The sequence below is a fragment of the Nyctereutes procyonoides genome, unplaced genomic scaffold (genome assembly GCF_905146905.1).
Source record: "Nyctereutes procyonoides isolate TBG_1078 unplaced genomic scaffold, NYPRO_anot_genome, whole genome shotgun sequence".
In the NCBI taxonomy this organism is placed as follows: Eukaryota; Metazoa; Chordata; class Mammalia; order Carnivora; family Canidae; genus Nyctereutes; species Nyctereutes procyonoides.
Genome location: NW_026575049.1, coordinates 51,719,573 through 51,737,749, shown reverse-complemented (window position 1 = coordinate 51,737,749; position 18,177 = coordinate 51,719,573). Strand labels below are relative to the sequence as shown.

The 18,177-nt window shown below is 40.7% G+C and overlaps 1 protein-coding gene across 2 annotated transcripts in view; it reads left to right on the top strand.

Moving 5' to 3' along the window:
• The window catches only part of FSHR (follicle stimulating hormone receptor), a 175,736-nt gene that overhangs the window by 126,886 nt on the left and 30,673 nt on the right, over positions 1 to 18,177 (top strand). For both annotated transcript variants that reach the window (XM_055328935.1, XM_055328934.1), the window contains exons 3-4: positions 95 to 169; positions 2,453 to 2,527. In XM_055328935.1, the coding sequence (XP_055184910.1) occupies positions 95 to 169; positions 2,453 to 2,527 (150 nt within the window). The remainder of the gene's footprint in view (positions 1 to 94; positions 170 to 2,452; positions 2,528 to 18,177) is intronic.

The following is an 18,177-nucleotide window of genomic DNA, read 5'->3' as shown; positions in this document are numbered from 1 at the left end:
TTGTAGGCAGGGGGCTCTATGATGAGCCCTAAATCCATCTGTGGAGTATAGCTGAACTGACTTAAAATACAGTTTGTTGTTTTTTTGTTTGCAGAGAGATCTCACAGAATGAAGTCTTGGAAGTGATAGAGGCAAACGTGTTCTCCAACCTGTCCAAATTACATGAAATGTAAGCAAGATCCTGTGGGGTTTGCTCATGATTGTTGGCAATAGCCTTAAAATTTGTGTACATCCCTGGAAGGCTCTCTGCTCTAGTCTCTAATCTCTAGAAATTGTCAAAGTTTGCCCAAAAGGCATGGTTGTGTCTCTCTGCCTGGCCATCCTGGTACCAGCCCAGAACCTAGTCTTGTCCTGCTCCCTCAGCCCCAGATTTTTTTCAATGGTAGACCCAAGGACCTTGTTTTGCAACTGAAGATACCTCCATCTCATCCTCTCATTTAAAATTATTCCAGAGTTAAAGTCCAAAACAAACCCCACATGATATAGTTAAAGATAGGCAATCCTCACTTGAATATTGCCTATACCATGTATCACCGTAAAATCTTGGCCAACATACAAAATCATTCCAAGACTTAGTTTTCTTATCTGTAAAATGAGAATAATAATAATAGGATCACTGTGATGAATAAAGGAGGTATATATAAATTAGACCTAACACACCAACTGGCATAGAGTCAGTATGTCATAACGATCCTTGGTTCCTTATTACAACCCAATTTGCTTTCTCTTTTTGGCATTCACATTTTACACATCTGTCAGTATTCATACAGGTACATTTCTGTTTCACACCAGCCTATAATTACAATAAATTAATTCATAGAATCATAAAATGTCAAGGCAGAAGAGACTGGGGACTATCTGGTCCCAATTTTTCCAAAGTATATTTTGTTTATCATTAAACACTCAGGAAATTATTGTTTTATTTTTAAAAAAGGTAAACAACTCTAGGGTCAAATAAGATTAGGAAACACTGGGCAAATAAAATTAGATTCACTTACTATAGGAAAACTTAGAATCTATAACATGCAAATACATACTTAGAATCTCCAAGGAGGATATTTTATTAAGGATTTCTCAACCACTATCATTGAAAAGGTTTCTTCTTCTGGGGCATATATTAATATCTCACAAAATTCCCACAGAACATAGTTAGGAAAGCCACCAAACCACTTTCTTAATGTTACAGATGAGGATGAAAGACACAGAGAAGCTGCAAGACTAATCTAAAGTTACCCAGCCAAACCCACAGCAGGATAAGGACTTGAAAATAAATCCTAACATTATTTTTTTAAATATCTTAGCATTTGCCAAGCATATATATACATATACACATTCACATAATCCATATATTTGTTTAGAAATGGCACTTGGTCTGTCCATACTAGCAGACTACCCTTCCCTTTTCCTTCCTTCTCCCATTCTGCCTCCCACCTGCATTATTGCTCAATACCATTAAGCCTCTGTAAACGATGCTTTCCCTGGCTCTCCCCCATTGCCTTCCTGTTCCTTCCTTTCTTTCTTCTGCTTGGTCTCTCCTTATCTTAGTTGGGAAAAGAGTTTTGACCAGGGTCTCAGAACCCACAGGGAATGTCAAAGAAATGAACCAAAGGACAGCCAGCCCTCTGGACAGAATCAAGCAAGCATCCTTCTCTGTGGTTCACTGTGCAGTGGAACTAATGGAATGGCTCTTTCATCTCTTCCCCACACAGAGAGGTGCTCACCCCCATGTAGCACTGACTGTACTTAAAATAATTAATTACCTGGCACTTGGATCTGGGTAGCTACAGGTTACTGCAACATAAAAGCTAATGAAACAGGGAGGAAGTAATTAACACAGAGCATCTCTGCAAATATACATTGATCCAGCAAGATGAGGAAAGGGCAGCCTCTCTCTGTTGGAATCCAAATGTGAACATGCTCACCTCCAGACTATTGATCAAGACACAGAAAAAGCCAACAAGGGCAGAAGTCACCACATTTCAGGAACTGTGAGAGCAACCTGTCTATAGCTGGAAGGAAATCACCAGCACATTCCCAGCTACTGTGCTGGTTAAAATCAGAGATGTCCACTACTTTTCACGTGACCTTTGTTTTCCTTTGCCTCTTTACATTTTTTTCCCCTAAGTCTCATCCCTGCCCTCTTAGCCTCCTCAGACACTTACTGGTTTCAAGATGCAGTGTACTGAGTGAAAAGGACCCAGTCAACCAGTGCTTTGTTTGGCTATGATTAACAGGTTGCAAGAGGACATTAGTTATGGGAGAAAAATGGGTTAATACTTAGTGTGTACAGTTTGGTGTAGTAAAAGCACTGCATGCAGTCTCAACTTTTTGTTAAAATGATGGATGGATAGATGGATAAGTAGGTGAATGACCGATATATTCTTTGTATAATGTGAAAAATACTACAGCATTTCTTAATGTTAGTTCATGTGCATGTTCTTCTGTTTTGCAGTAGAATTGAAAAGGCCAACAACCTGCTATACATCGACCCTGATGCCTTCCAGAGCCTTCCCAACCTACGATATTTGTAAGAACTTTTATAGATATTCTGGTGCCCCCTCTATAAACAAATTGTGTATTCCTGTTTTAGTAAAATGTCCACTTGCTACTCCGGGGAGCAACAGTTTTTTATAAAAGATGTGGGTTAACACCTGCTGGCGGATTTTTTAAAAATATTTTATTTATTTATTCATGAGAGATAGAGAGAGGCAGAGGGAAAAGCAGGCTCCATGCAGGGAGCCCAATGTGGAACTTGATTCCAGGACTCCAGGATCATGCCCTGGGCCAAAGGCAGGTGCTAAACCGCTAAGCCACCCGGGAATCCCCGGTGGATTTTATTTTAGTTTAATAAGTGAGTTCCACTAATATAATTGCATTTTTATTTTCATTTACAAAAACAGACATCATAAGCCATGCCATTTGCATTAATGGAATTGTCACATGGACCTCTTGCAGAACTCAGTCATAATTTAGTGTTAATAAGATGCAGCCAGAATTTGTGCTAGCATTTAACTGTGACCTCGACCTCAAAGACATCATCTCTTTTGTTCTGCACATATGCATTTTTTCTTTGATACATTACAGTGATTTATTTTGTGAGTTTTAGTTAATAATAGACATGGTATTGTATCAGCAGAGAGATTCCTAGTGTTTGAGCTCCATCCTTTGGGCCTGCCCCATCAGCAAAAACCCTGCTTCTTCCATTCAAATGGCTTTCAAAATAGCTGAGTGCCTGACAGAGCCCAGAGTACTAGGATAGGACCCCATAAAATGCTACATAAGAAGTTGGGCTAGAAGTAGGGCAGCCCAGTGGCTCAGCGGTTTAGCACCGCCTTCAGCCCAGAGCGTGATCCTGGAGACCTGGGATCGAGTCCCACATCGGGCTCCCTGCATGGAGCCTGCTTCTCCCTCCCCTCCCCCCCCCGCCTTCTGTGTGTGTGTGTGTGTGTGTGTGTGTGTGTGTGTGTGTGTGTCTCATGAATAAATAAATAAATAAATCCTTAAAAAAAGGAAGTTGGACTAGAAGTCACACTAAGCCCCTTCACTAGCTACTTTTCATAGGCTAGAACTTAATCTCTCAAAGTTTATTTCCCTGTCACAAGAATGGAAATAATAGTAATGATAGATGTATATCTGTTACCTATAACATAATAATGTATCAACCCCACCCCTGCCAAAAAAAAAAAAAAGGTTTAAAGCAACAGCTATTTATTGCCTCTCACCTGTCTGAGTTGATCTGTGGAATGGATCTGCGGCCTGGACTCTTTGCCAGGCCTTAGCTAAGCTCACTTAAGTAACTACAGTTTGGTGGCAGATCAACTGGTGGCTGGCTGCTGCAGATGGTCTCAGTTGAGATGACAGGTCTCCACAAAGTGATGCTCATTTCAGTAGGCTAACAAAGACTTGTTCTAATGGCAGTCTTGGGGTCCCAACAGAGAGCTAAAACTTTTAAGCCTCTTGAGATCTACACCCTGAACTAGTACACTGTCTCTTCTGGAGCATTTTATTAGCCAAAGGAACTCATGGGGCCAGCCTTGATTCAAGAGGTAAAGAAATAGACTTTATTTTTTTTATGGAAAAAGCTGCAAAGTCACAAAATAAGGTATGTCAATGCAAGGAAGGATAGAGAATAGAGGACATCTTTATAACCACTTTAAAGTATGTAAAAAGTTTTACACTATGCCTGTCACATGGTGAATGCTCATATTAGTAGTAGCTGCTAGTGATACTTTGACTAATCCTCAATTTTTATCCATAAGAACTGGAGTTAGTAGGTACAATGAGCAACACTTGGTCATTGTATACAATACAGTCACTCAGTTCTGAGTGACTAAGGGAATAAAAGATATAACAGAACAGAGTCTATGACATGGAACTTCCTCTCCCTGACAGGAGCCCTGGAAAGGATCTGAGAAATAATCAAGGTTGTCAATTCCTGAGTTACTGTCAGAGGCAGGGCTAGTTTCACTGCCCTTGCAGTCACATAGGGCTTGATGCTCAAAAGCACCCCATACCCAGAGGGCCCCCCCACTGCGTTTAATTCCCTGCTGTTACTGTCTTGAAATGCTTAAACATGTTTTTAACAAAGAGTCCTGCATTTCATTTTGCACTATGCCCCACAAGTGTAGGCAGTCATGCTTAGAAGTCAGGGTTATGACCTCTTCTAGTTTCAGACTTGGGAGGCTTGGCTCCCCAAATGGACTTTGCTATACTGTCTGCAGAGGCAAACCTGGATTAGACACATAACAGTGGAAGAAATATGGCATAACAAAAAAGGCATCAGTCTTAGAACTTAAAAAAAAACCTATAACTTCATCTGAAAGAAAGAAAGAAAGAAAGAAAGAAAGAAAGAAAGAAAGAACAGAAGCAGGAAGGGGGAGGGGCAGAGGGGGGGAGAAAATCTTAGGCAAGCTCTATGCCCAGTATGGAGCCCAGTGCAGGGCTTGATCTCACAACCCTGAGATCACAACTTGAGCCAAAATCAAGAGTCAGACACTTAACTGACTGAGCCACCCAGGCATTCTTGTTTGTATAGTTATTTATAGTTTGTATACTGAAAAACAATTTTCAAAATGTTTTTTACAGACATAATCTTACCCTATTTACAGATAAGGAAACGGAGGCTTAGAAAACTTTGCTATCTACCTAATAAATATCAGTATCCCACCTGGAATCCAGTACCTTCTGCCATCATAGATAATTTTTTTTTCTGTACTGCTCCATGAAAGGAAGGAGAGAAAGAAAGAGAAAGAAAGAAAGAAAGAAAGAAAGAAAGAAAGAAAGAAAGAAAAGAAGAAATAATAATTATACAAAGAAAATTATTAGTGCCTACTACCCAGTTGGCTTCTTTCAATCCTTTTTGCTTTCTTTCCCAACTGTCATCTTCCCTTCTTTCTCTCCCTTTACACTTAAAAAGAGTCTGAGTGGAATATGGGGGCCACAGAATCTTCAATAACAGAATAAAATCACGTTAGGGCATGCAGGATGACGGCCACTCATACGTGAAGTGAAAAGTACTCCTACAGAGAATAGAGCCAAGAAGAAAACCATCCCTTCACATAGCCCTTGATAATAACAGCATGAATAGTAGTCAGAACGGTGGGCTGGGAGTAGGTGAATAAGGTATGAGGAATCATTGCCAAGTTTTAAATCAAGAGATCCAGAATTAGACCCATCATTGGGCCACACTTTGTGGTCAACACCATTCACTCTTATTAATGAGGACCCTCAGCCTTCCCTCTAGGGGATTAGATCTGGGGAGGAACTGGGAAGATGTGGGCATAGAAGGCATAGCCCTAGGGGGGAGGAATGGAAACTTTGACCAAATAGAGGGGCCAGGCTATGACTTTGACGCTGGAAGAAGCTAAAATCTATGCCATCAGTCATCAATCCAGCCTCTGCTTTGTGTCCTTTGCTCACTCTGAAGGGTTGAATAGTCAGTTCCTAGTCCCGCCTGGCTCCCCCACCAGTCTAGACAAAGCTGTAGGTGACCCATTCCAGCCACATCCTTTCATAAGAGGAGGTTACTGTTCTCAGCGCATTTGAGAAAAGAATTTGTATGCAGTTTGGAGGAACTGTGTCATTGTCAAAGTATCCTCCTTTATTACTCTGAAAAAAATATTTATATAATTCTACAGTGTGTAAAATTCTTTCACATCCACTGCCTTGCTGATCTCTACCAGGAAGTTAAGAGGAAGAGTTGTCCATCTTAAGTCTTTTGACTTATTGCCAAGAGTGGGCTTTTCAAGAGTGGGCTTTTCTTCCTTCAGATGTGGCATATGGTGACCCTGGGAACTATATCAACTCTGCACTCCAGAGGCACTTCTACCAGCAATACTTCTATTCAGGGCTCAGACTGTGGCCCTTTGAAAAAGTTTCCATACTGATAAGGGATCTAAATTAGTTGAACCTCTAATCTGAAAGAGTCTATAATGGAAAAAAAGCCTAGTAAAGCTTCCTTTTCCTTCCATGCTTATTTGTGTCTGAGCAGCAGTCATAAATGGCCTTACAATCCAGCAGCCAGGTAGAGGTGGATGGCAACGATTTCAGATACTCTTTGGGATGATGAACTACTTGCTTCAAGGCAAAGGAGAAACACAAAATGGATGAAGGAATCCAGAGGGAACCAGGAGGATTGAATAGTTGTTTATTTTCCTGAAGCCAGGATAAATGTTTATTATCTCAGCCACCAAAGCAGGAAATTACAAGAGGTTAGGGGTAAGTTTCCATTTGACTTGAGCATCCTAATTGCCACACACACTCACACATACACACACACAAATGTTGTTCTGAAATTTTCAGCATTGATTCCATTTCATGCTCATCATTTGATGGCACAGAATTCAAGACAACTAGAAATCAACATTCTTCATCACTGCCTTCATACCTCACTGAGGAATCTAAAGTGGTTAGAAAAAACTCATGAATAAAGAAATGTACTTTGACTAGAAGAATATACATCAAAGGATTCATTTGGGTGCATTTTTTAAGTCAATATTGTATTTGCAGGCTATATTTCTTTCTTTACTGCTCTGCCTTCCTGGAGCTGACCTTTTGTGTATGAAAGATTATCTATTGATCTGTAAATAAGGTTTACACAATATTCTCTTGCCTTTGCATCCTGTCAATGTAATTCTCAGGCAGCTGGATGTTGCTCTTTACTTCTCAATAAGCCCTAATTCCATTTTAGCAAACCCTTCACACAGCTGGGTAGGGCCCCTCCCCAACTGACAACCATCTTCTACTCACAGGCAGGCTTGTTAGACCCTCCTTAGGATCCCTGTTAACAGCAGCCACACCATCTGCTTTCTCCAGCCAGGAATAATTCCAGGAGAGTCTTCATTAGAACTCACCTAAGCAACTCAGGCTGTTTCTTCCCCATCCCTCCCTTAAATCCCTCACTTTCTGTTCTGTATTCCTCCCTCATTTTATTTAGTAGGAGTAATGGAAATAGCTTCTCTGATTATAAAAGTTGAACCATATGTTGGACATCTCAAAGAACAGATACTAGGGACTCAGGCAGCAGCACAGAGTAGTGTAGAAGTACATGGGCTCCAGAGCCACCTGTCTAGGCTTAGGTCTTGGCTCCTGCCCTTCCTAGTTGTGTGACCTTAAGGAATGGTTTTATTTCTCAATCTCAGTCTTCCTTTCTATAAGCCAGGAATAACATTAACCTGCATCTTTGTATTATATTAAAGAAGTCACTAAGAACAAAGACTGATGTTTAGAAAATTCTTGATAAGTGTTAGCAATTCTTATTAAATTCTTGACCCTGTTATTTACTAGCTAAGAGAGTCCACGTAAGTGACTTCATCTATCTTTGTTCCACAGTTCTCCCCTATGCTTAAATTTAAAAAAAAAGAAAATAAAGTAATATCTACCTTTTGAGATCATTGGCAAGGATTCATTTGATGATGCTGATGACAATAGTGATGACGGTGGGATATTCCGCCCCCATCAATATTCCTAACGTTTTTGAAAGCTTTTTTAACTTTTTCTTTCGGAAAGGATCCACTGACCAGTATTCAAATGTGGAAATACATCATTTTTGCTTCTCAAAGGAAAAAAGCATCCTTCTTACTGAACTTCTGATGTATCTAGAAAGGTCTTCCAAACAAGCAAAACTGCATTATCTTTCAGGTTCTACTGGAGAGCTCCTAACTCTGCCTTTTAATGTTAACTTTCAATACTCGTTGTCCACAATACCCCTTGCCATCTCCATAAAAATTAATTCCAGTTCTTCACACCACCAGCTGGTCAACTAATGCTTCCCATTTTTATGTTGATTTACAATTTAACACTTTTTGTTATACTTTCTTGCATTTGAACCTCACAGCAATCCATGAAGTAGGCCGAGTAGTAAAAGTCCATGCATTTTGTCGCAGTAAGCTGGCCTTGCCTATAGACCCTGATTACAGGGCTCTCCTGACAGGAATGTGCAATACCTCTATGAATTGGAGTATTATGGGTGTACAGCCAAGTTTGGCTCTCTTTTCTGATGGGAAAAGGACCATCTGAGAGTTCAGTTTTAGAAGTATGGCAGCCACATAGATAGTGGAAAGGATTGGTTCTCCCCTTTTCTCCTCCATCACTTCGGATATGAATTGGCCAATAAATAAAAACTCATTCATTAAATCATTTAACAATCATTTACTGAAGTCCTACTATATTCTAGGCTTTGTAGCAGTTATTGGGTATACAAAGGATGGCAAGATAAATGAAGCCTCTGCCTAAGTTATGGAACTTATATTCTAGTAGAAGAAACAATGCTGGATAATGTTAGGTGTTGTTAGTGGTATAAAGAAAGATAATGCAGGCCAAGTAGAGAGTAATAGTTTATAAAGGGGGTGGTTGAAAAGGGATGGAGGGCATGGCCTTATGAGAAATATAGGAGACATCTGTGGACAGCTCTCAAGCTGCTCAGTCTTTGGTGGAGAAAGGTTAGCTAGCATCCATTAATCGCTGGGAGCAACACATCTGTAGAGCTGTGTGGTACTGGTCATAAATGAGAGGACTGACCCAGTACTTTGGGCTGCAGTAATCAGAGCACTTAGCTGCAACTTAAGGGATAGATAACATTTGGAAAGACAGAAAAGAGGGACTTCCTGTGACAGGGAGGGGTGGGAAGAGATGAGCAAATGCATATAAGGTAAAAAGATCATGATGTAGGCAGAGGAGGGGGAGAAACTAAGTCCCAACTCAAAAGAAGCTACACACTGAGGAATAGAACTGCATTAGGATAGACTGGGTTTGGTAAGATTCAAAAAAAGAAATTAAGAGAGGGGAATTCAGACCTACTACTAAAGAGTAAGCTCTAAGATTTTGAGCAGCAGAGCAACAAGATGACAATTATTTGGACTGTAGATTGGCCAGTAGGTACAGACTATACACTCAAGGGAGACCTACTAAGAGGCAGCTGCTATAATTCCAGGGTACAGTAATGGTGGCACCTGGAGGACTGGGGAGACATGTTCAACAGGGGACACAGTTCTAAAAAGAATCATTGCTATGTGGTTTACTTCTAGGTCAGACATAGACCCAAGTGATGATGGTGATTTTTGCCCCTCAACCCTAATAACCCCCAAAGTCTTCCTTCCCCCATGCCTCGCCTAAGTACTTCCCACATAGAACCATCCTGCATATGGGGCCAGAAGTCCTTTTACACAGGGGCTGGTGATTATTGGAAAGGAATTATTAGCTAACTCCCTGGCTGTCAGTGTTGTAAGGATCTAAGGATGTCGACGTGACTACAAAAATGGGCACAATGGAAATTATACAGTTGCTTTTATCAGTTAGGTGTCTAGCTGAGGCAATTTGCTGCCATTGTCAGTGCTAGGAAAATAGGGTCAGATTTTTCTTCTGAAATGATGTTCAGGGTGAGGTTGCTGCCCAAGCATGGCAGCTCAAGGAGGGCAAGAACCTTCTCTTAACCGAAGGCCTGATCATCAAGAAGGTGAGGTTTTCATACTGCTCACCTCTTCTCCTCATTCCTCTAACCTGTTGACTGTGTTTTCTCGTACAAGCAGCTTGTCTTTCCATCAGCAAGACTATTACTTGATCCATCAGTGTACATCAACATGTTCGGGTCGTGATGTTCTTCTTTCTAGAGGAATTTCCATTTTTGTAAGAGAGGCCTAGAGAAGGCAGTGTGAAGCCCAAGAATTGATAATGATAGACTCCAGGTTTGGAGGTTTCTAGAGGGAGAGATAAGTCCCATGGGATCCACTCCAAAGCACTTAGGTAACCATATTCAATCCACTTGCAGAGTCTCTGAATTATATTTTCCTAGTCTATACCTTCTTGTGAGGTAAGCATGTCCTTACCTCATTAATTTTTAAATAAAGCCTGAATGTCATCACCAGAAGTCAGATGTAAAGACAAGTCTAGAGAGGGTTCAGAGAGAAACAAGTCCCAGATGAGCTGCGTGAAGCTCTGTCCTTATTCTTCCTCAATGGTCCCCATTTCCCCCTGATAATGAGGACTGATCCTTTTAGGATCAGTTTCTTCATCCACAAAATGAAAATAATATGCTTCAAGAGGTTAAAAAGAAAAGAGGAAAATGGACTCTACGTCCTCTAAGTCTCTTCTCTCAAGTGCTTAGTGTCTAAACTATATATTCACAAATCTGGGGCTTCCAGTGTCACTGCCGGTCCGTAGTTCAGCATATTCAGATTCAGCATGAAGAACCTTGTATAGAAGGAGAAATTCTCTCTACCAGAAAGGAAAATACAGCATCCTGCCAAACACTGTATTTCCCAGATCAGGCTCCTCTTCCACAGAATTCGTGTAGACCTTTTAAATGCTGAGATCCTTTTGGTACGTTAAGAACTTAAACCAGCTATAGATTTACTCTTAAGTTAGTAACAGCAGAAACTCAACTCTTGGAACTAAAGGACGGCCATAGGATGCATCCCATAGGATGAAACCACTTCAGTCCCTCACGCATGAGCGCAGCCAGTCTCAGCAAAGGCCAGGGGACACCAGAATTGGGGGTCAGCAGACAGCACCTGGCAGTCTCTGGAGCTGGCTTGGGAGGGCCAGATCCCTGGCAAGGGCTCCCTCAGGCACATGCAGGAGAGACAACTCCCGTGGCAAACCTGAAGGGCATCAGGCAAGGCCCCACCTCCATAAAGAGTGAACTGCTGCCTTATCTTCCACCACTGCAGTCTCAATGTTGGGAGGTTTAAAGAGTGTTTTTATCTTTTGCAGACTCTTTTAGATTTGCAATTATCCCTAAGGGAGGCCACACATTAAGAGATTAGAGCTAACACAGGAATCTCCCTAAGGATTGGGAGCAGCCCCTGGAAGCCGGGAAATGCAGAGGACACTGGGCAGGGCAGGCAGGACAAGAACAGGACGGAGGACGACACAAGAGGAGTCTAGTTATGAGATTCTGTGCTACTCTCAAGGTGGGGACCAGGTTGTCCTCATAGCTAAATCTCCAGATCAGGGCACAAAAAATGCACTCAACTCTGCATTTTTTTCTTTTAGAGGATGCTTGCTGTGCAGGTCTCATGCACCTGGTTTTCATCTCCCTCTAATCCTTGTTGAGGGACCCATTTTTTTCCTTACTGCTCTCATTTACCTCATCTTTCTCTTTCACAATGTGTGTTCATAGGTTGTCAGCTAAGAACAAAAACATGCAAACACAGGCATGTTCTAGCAGAATGGCCCTGCTCCCAAACTCTTGACATGTCCCTCTGGTAAGATGTCCTCCCCAGGCATGAGTACAGAAGCAATGCAGCCCAGGGGACTCACCAGCCAGCAAGCAGATCAAGTGGCTCAGGACTGGGAGCAATGAAGTGGTGGGAGAGGTCTCCATCTGATTCTGGTGTCAGAAAATCCAGAGTAAGTGCTGTGTTTAATTAATCTCTGGGCACCCACAGGGCACACAGGGTTTGCACATAGTAGGCCCTTAATGAAAATGCAGGTCTGAGTTTTAAACTGTCTGTTTGGGTAATGGAAGGGAAGCAGCTGCTGTTTTCAGAGGAATGTATTAGGACATTCCAGAGTGTGAACACTAAAGTGACAAATGCTCTAAGGAAGAATATTTTCATCTCCAGTAGACATTACAAAAATGTTCTACTGTGGTTTAATCATGCGTTTACCCATTGCAAACACCCTGCAAAAAATGTTGCATTCAAGTAGTGGGGAGCTCCTCCTTTACCAGTTTGGGTTTTAAAGATAGCAGTGCAAGGAAGAGAGCAGGATATTTGGTGGGCTGCAGGGAAGAAATCAGGTGAGCCTCCTAATAAAGATCACCCATCAAGGTCTCTCTGGACAAGGAACAAACCACAGGAGTCAAGCGAACACAGATTCACTTGCCAAGACACCAAGAAGAAGAAGGAAAAGAAAGGGAGAAGATGAAACAGGGTACAGGATTGCTTTTAAAGCTTAAAGCAGCAACAAGAGCAAGACTTGCTTACTTGAAGAGGCCCTTATGGATGGTATGGGGGTGGGTAACAGGAATCCTAACTTGAAAAGCGATTGCACTTGGTATTAAGTAATACAGTCTTACAAAAGCCCTGTGAGATATTTTGATAGTTCCATTTTACAGGTCGTAAATTTGAGGTTCACAGATGATGACTGAATTGCCAAAACTCACAAAATGGGATTACAAAATGATAGGGGGACACAAGAAATAGGGATAGTGATACTTATTGAACACCTATTCATCTCATCTTCCCACCTCTCAAAAATAGTATGCATGTATTTTTCTCAATTTACAAATGAGGATTTCAAACTCAGAGATTATGTACTTGATAGAACAGAAGCCAGGAATGTCTGACTCCAGCCCGGTTATCCCACTTTCTGGCACACCACGGCGGGGAAGGTGTAGAGCATGGATGAAGCCAACAGAACATACTCAGTGTTCTGAGCACAACACTGACACCTTATTAATGTTTGCCATTTAGAACTTGTGATCATCTACTCAGGCTAAGTTGAAGTGTACCTAAGAAATAGCTTCCTAAATAATTAATGTTAGAAATGAGTTGCGAGGAAGGGTGCAAACTGTTTAAAATATTAACTCTTTTGTGACTCCCCTATGCATTTTAATAGTAACTGCTTGCCACAAATCGGTAGTTTGAATAAAATTATTCTTACATTGGCATCTAAGAATGTCCCAAAGGCTTTTCATTTGGCAATGCTTTGTTGGCAGTGAATCTAACCTAGAGAGATCTTTAGATTTTAAAAGTCCTTATGTAGCCAATGTGCTATAGTGGAAAGAACATCACAGTAAAGGCAAAGGAGCCAGAGTGCCATGTTCACCTGCCATTTCTTCTGCTTTCTAGCAGACAAGTTGAGGAGACAACTTTTGAAAGTTTCAGTTATCTATAGAATGTAGCTAATAATACTACCTTTTTTTCTAGAGTGTGGGCAGGACTAAAGGACTTCAATATAGGAAGGCCTTTACAACGTTGCCTAACACTTATTAAGGTAGTTGCTAAGTTTTAAACCATGATTCTTTCTGGTTTGAATCTAGAAATACGAGTGTTTTTGGTCTTTTGGGGATTTCTTGGGGGAGGATTGTTTTTGTTTGTTTTTAAGTGATGACTTTTTCTTGTAATTTTTTTTAAAGATTTTGTTTATTCATGAGACACAGAGAGAGAGAGAGAGAGAGAGAGACAGACAGACAGAGAGACAGAGACACCGGCAGAGGGAGAAGCAGGCTCCATGCAGGGAGCCTGACGTGGGACTCGATCTCGGGTTTCCAGGACCAGGCCATGGGCTGAAGGCGGCGCTAAACCGCTGAGCCACCAGGGCTGCCCTTGTTTCTTTTTTATACTGTGAGCGCTGCCTCCCTTATCTCTAAGACAAGAATCATAATTATGCTCATCTCAGAAACTCACTGTCAGGTCAAATAAGATAACATGCATTAGCTTTGTCAATCGTATGTGCTACATAAGTATAAGGCAAAGATCTTTTCCAGTCCGTCCTCCGAAACAGAGAAGTCTGGGTCAGAACTGTGACTGCATAACCCGCCCTTAGGACTTCTGTTACTTCCCAAATAGCAGTCCTCTGGTCTATTGCTACTTTAGCCAGCCTCTCACTTGGCCCAAGTCAGAAACTGGTCACTATGTCCCCCAAGTAGGAGGAGACTGCTAAGAAACCTGCAACATGGTCTTCAAGTCATTTTCTCAACCTATGTGAAGCAGCAGGCAACGTCCACAGTTGCTCATAGAGAGGGCTGGGAAGGGTATATTCACAATCATCCCCAGAAACCCTTCTCATAAGATCTCTACAGCATTTTCCTGTTCAATTTTCATGAGAAGTTAAGAACTAAGCAACCAGAATGTAGCATCTCTCATCCCTTGGTATCAGGCAAAACCAGCTTGGATATCCTCTTACACTGAAATATGCCCTTACCACGGATACAAAGCTCTAAATTAAAACTACAAATAACATCAACAGTGAGAGCTAGCTGCACATTAGCCCATCATAAACTTTAATTTTTTACATGCAGGCCTGTTTTGTCTAATATTTATCTTCAGTTTAGTTCCCTTGATTCAGTTTGCCACTAGACCACATGATTTCTTTCTATCCAGATATGGTTATGTGAGGTCAATTGTTGAGCTGAGAGCAAAAATCTTATTCTGGGGTTAACATATTCTAAACAATTGCAAAAGAGTTATTCAGTCTCTTACCCTACCTCTCAAGGTGGTAATCTAAAGAGGGCACCCTCAGAGCTCTAAAGATGGAAGCAGAAAGTGAGCCAAACTTCACTAGACATAATGATCCCTCGTTGGGTTCAGCTAACTTGCTAGAGTGGCTTATCAAACTCAGAGAAACATTTTTCTTACTAGATTACCAGCTTATTAGAAAGAGATAGAACTCAGGAGATGCATAGGGCAAAGGTAAGGAAAAGATCCAAGCTTATATGCCCACCACTCTCCCCAAATCTCCACATGTTCACCAACCCAGAAGTTCTGCACAAGGAGGGGGGACAAGCATGAAATATTTATTATAAATTACAGTCACACCACTCATGAAGAAACCCTTCCAGGCATTTAGTTGGACACCTCTACAGAGGTAAAGAACCAAGTGTTTAGTGATACAATCCATTCATTCCTCTGTGGGTAACTTTCATAATGAATGACTATCAGTCATTATGCTAAGCCTGATAATGTTAACAGCACAAACTTTTAGAGTCAGAAAGATGTGAATTCAACCTTTAGCTCTGCCTTCCTTATGTGCGGCTTTGTGAAACTTACTGGAGCTCTATCAGCTGAGCCTCCTCCATTCTGATATGAGGATGGTAATGATACCTGTCTCCTAAGGTAGAAAAGAGGAATAAATAAAACAATCGATGTTAAGTGCTTAGTGTGGTGCCTGGTGCATAGGAAATGTTCAATAAATGTTGACCATTATTATTATTAATCCTATACCTATGTAGAGCAACACAACACAAATCTATTACCATTTCCACCTGACAGCCCTTCAGAATTACAGGCTTCTCTTCCCAAGAAAAATATCCTATACATTGGACAATATGGTCTTGATTCTTCACCCCATCGGGGAGAAAATAAAAAGCAAGGACACATCCTTATTGCCTTAATGTGTACATTACAAAATATACACAAAAAATACTTTAGATCATGAAACAAAGATGAATAAATGACATGCTTTTATATTTACATCTTGTCTCATTGTGCAACATTTTATATGGCACAGAAAGCCTATCTGCTCTAATTATAATAAAAATATTTGAGAGAAAGCAATGTCATAGTATGTGCTTCGTTATTTTTTAATCTTTAGTTTAACACTGGAAAAACAGCCTCAGTGGCTGTTAAATCTGATAACAAATATCATGAAAATAAGTAGATCGCATGGAAGACAAGTCTATAGCTACACTCCCTTAGTCATCATACTCAGTGGTTCAACCCTACACTTTTACACTAATGTGTTTATGAAATTCAGCTAGTAAATTTTCTTTCCTAATGTCAATCAGATGTTCCTACGAACTACCTGGAAGATATTGCAGTTTTATACTTTCAGTGAGTGTGCTCAAAATCCAATGAAAAAAACTCAAACAGGTTAGAAAGTTGTATTTCCATTTTTTTAAATGTGTAATATGAGAGTTTTCATGAATGATGACAGGCATTATTCTCAATAATAAATTAACTATTTCTATTCTTTTCTTCTAAATGGTCTCTACATATCATAGATTTCTTTCAAATGCATTGTTTTCCTCCTCATTATTAATATATCACCTTTCCCTTAGAGAGACAAATCAAATGTCTCTAATTTAAAAAATTATCTGCTCTGTATCATTATTTCTGAAGTCATTTGTTATCACAGAAAATAGCAACCAATTTGGATCATTTGAATTTTGGTTAAAAATGTCTAAGCCTTCAATTTTGTCAACTCTTCTCGGTAATTTTCCTTGAGATGACCAACAAACCTCTAGATAATAATATAATCAGGACCCAGAAACTAAACTGAATCAGAAAGGCAAGAAGGTTGACTCAGGCACATTTACCATAAGTAGCCAAAGGAAATTAGAGAAAGGGAGCAAGAAGAATCTGGGAAATTAGCTGTGGCTTTCTGGTGTTGCAAAAGAGAACAAGGAGCCTTGGGCAGCAGATAAGCTGCTCTGGTGTCATGGACATCCCACAGGAACAACACTGATCTGGCTGGATGTGCAAATGGCATTTCAGTACCCAAGATAACTAGAAAAAAGCAAGACATGGTCCAGGTCCTAGGGGAACTTGGAAATCATGCAGGGTCTCCATTCAACTGGAATACAAGGCTGGAGCAAGACCAAGAATGGTGCCTGAACACGGTGCTAAACTTTCCTGTAGGTATATCTTATCATTTCCCTGGGTACAAGAGGAAGGATCAGAGTCCTAGAGACTTCAGCTAATGCTCTTAAGGCCACACATCTTAAAAAGTGTTATAGGCAAGACTTGAATCCAGATCCTCTAGCATTGGAGATGCTAGTTTCAAAACCTTTGCTCTTTGCTCTAATGCCCTAAGAATAGGACCAGAGCCTGATTATTAAGGTCAAAACAGAATATACAGCCACATTAACAGGGCTGAGCTCTTTAAAATCATGCAGTTAGGCTCATTAAATTCCCCCCTTATTGATAAGGAGTCTAGTTTCCATTGAGGTGAGTTTAAGCTGAATATGAGTTAAATGGACCTGGTTTCGAAGGTATGAGATGGGAGAGGCAGGAAACTAGGCTTTCTCTGTCTCATGTAATTCCTTACACAAAGTCATTGTACAGAGAAACTCAGGCTCTAAAAAATCAAGTGAGGTATTCAGTATCATCCAGCTGGTAAAAGGAAAGGCAAGCCCAGGATATGTAATCTTAAGTACAAATCCCTTTTCATTGTACCACAACTTCTTACACACTGCCATCTAACTCCAAGATGGTGGGATTCTACATCTAACCAATCTTTATTTAGTGATTCAGAGTACACATTAGCTAGCATCTCATATAGTGCTGACGTATGTAAAGATACAAATTCCCAATTGGTAAGGGTCTGCATTTAGTAGAAATCTCAGCATCAGTGAGCTTAAGGTAAGAAGTCTTTTCACATATTAAGCACAGACTACTCTCCTTGTCCATCATTGGATAACTATCTTCCCTCAGAGTGGTCAGGAGAAAGAAGTTCATTTCACCTAGGAGATTAAAGAAATAATTAAAAATATAAAAGGGAGGGGTAAGACTCAAATTAGGTGCAAATTCTCTATCTTGGAAAACCAATTAGAAGGTAGAAAAAGGAGTTCAAGTTCAAACGCTCAGCCTTAACTTGTAGAAAATGTTCTTTTGCAAAAATTAAAGACCCTCAACCTGAACACAAAATCGACAGTATACCCTTCCTAAATTCAATTTGCCTAAACCATCTCAATGGGCCCTCGAGTCCCTGACATGAACTCTGTTTCCGCCTCAGTTCACAAATTAAAAGAGCTGATTTGCACAGCCTTAGAATTGCTATCATTCCCTGCCATAGTGTATTTGAGGTGGAATAAAGAACTGCATTCTTGGTTAGTATGTGTGATGGAGAGGGTTTTTCCTTCCTGACTTTTCTCAGTTCAGTGAGTTATGCATAGGGTTTGTTCTGACCACTACTATTAAGTTCCATTTTTATGGGATAGTGAAAACATTGGCCACCTCTGCTCAGAGAGTCCTCAAGTCTTACTTCCCCTTTCAGCACCTTAAATTGACTTCC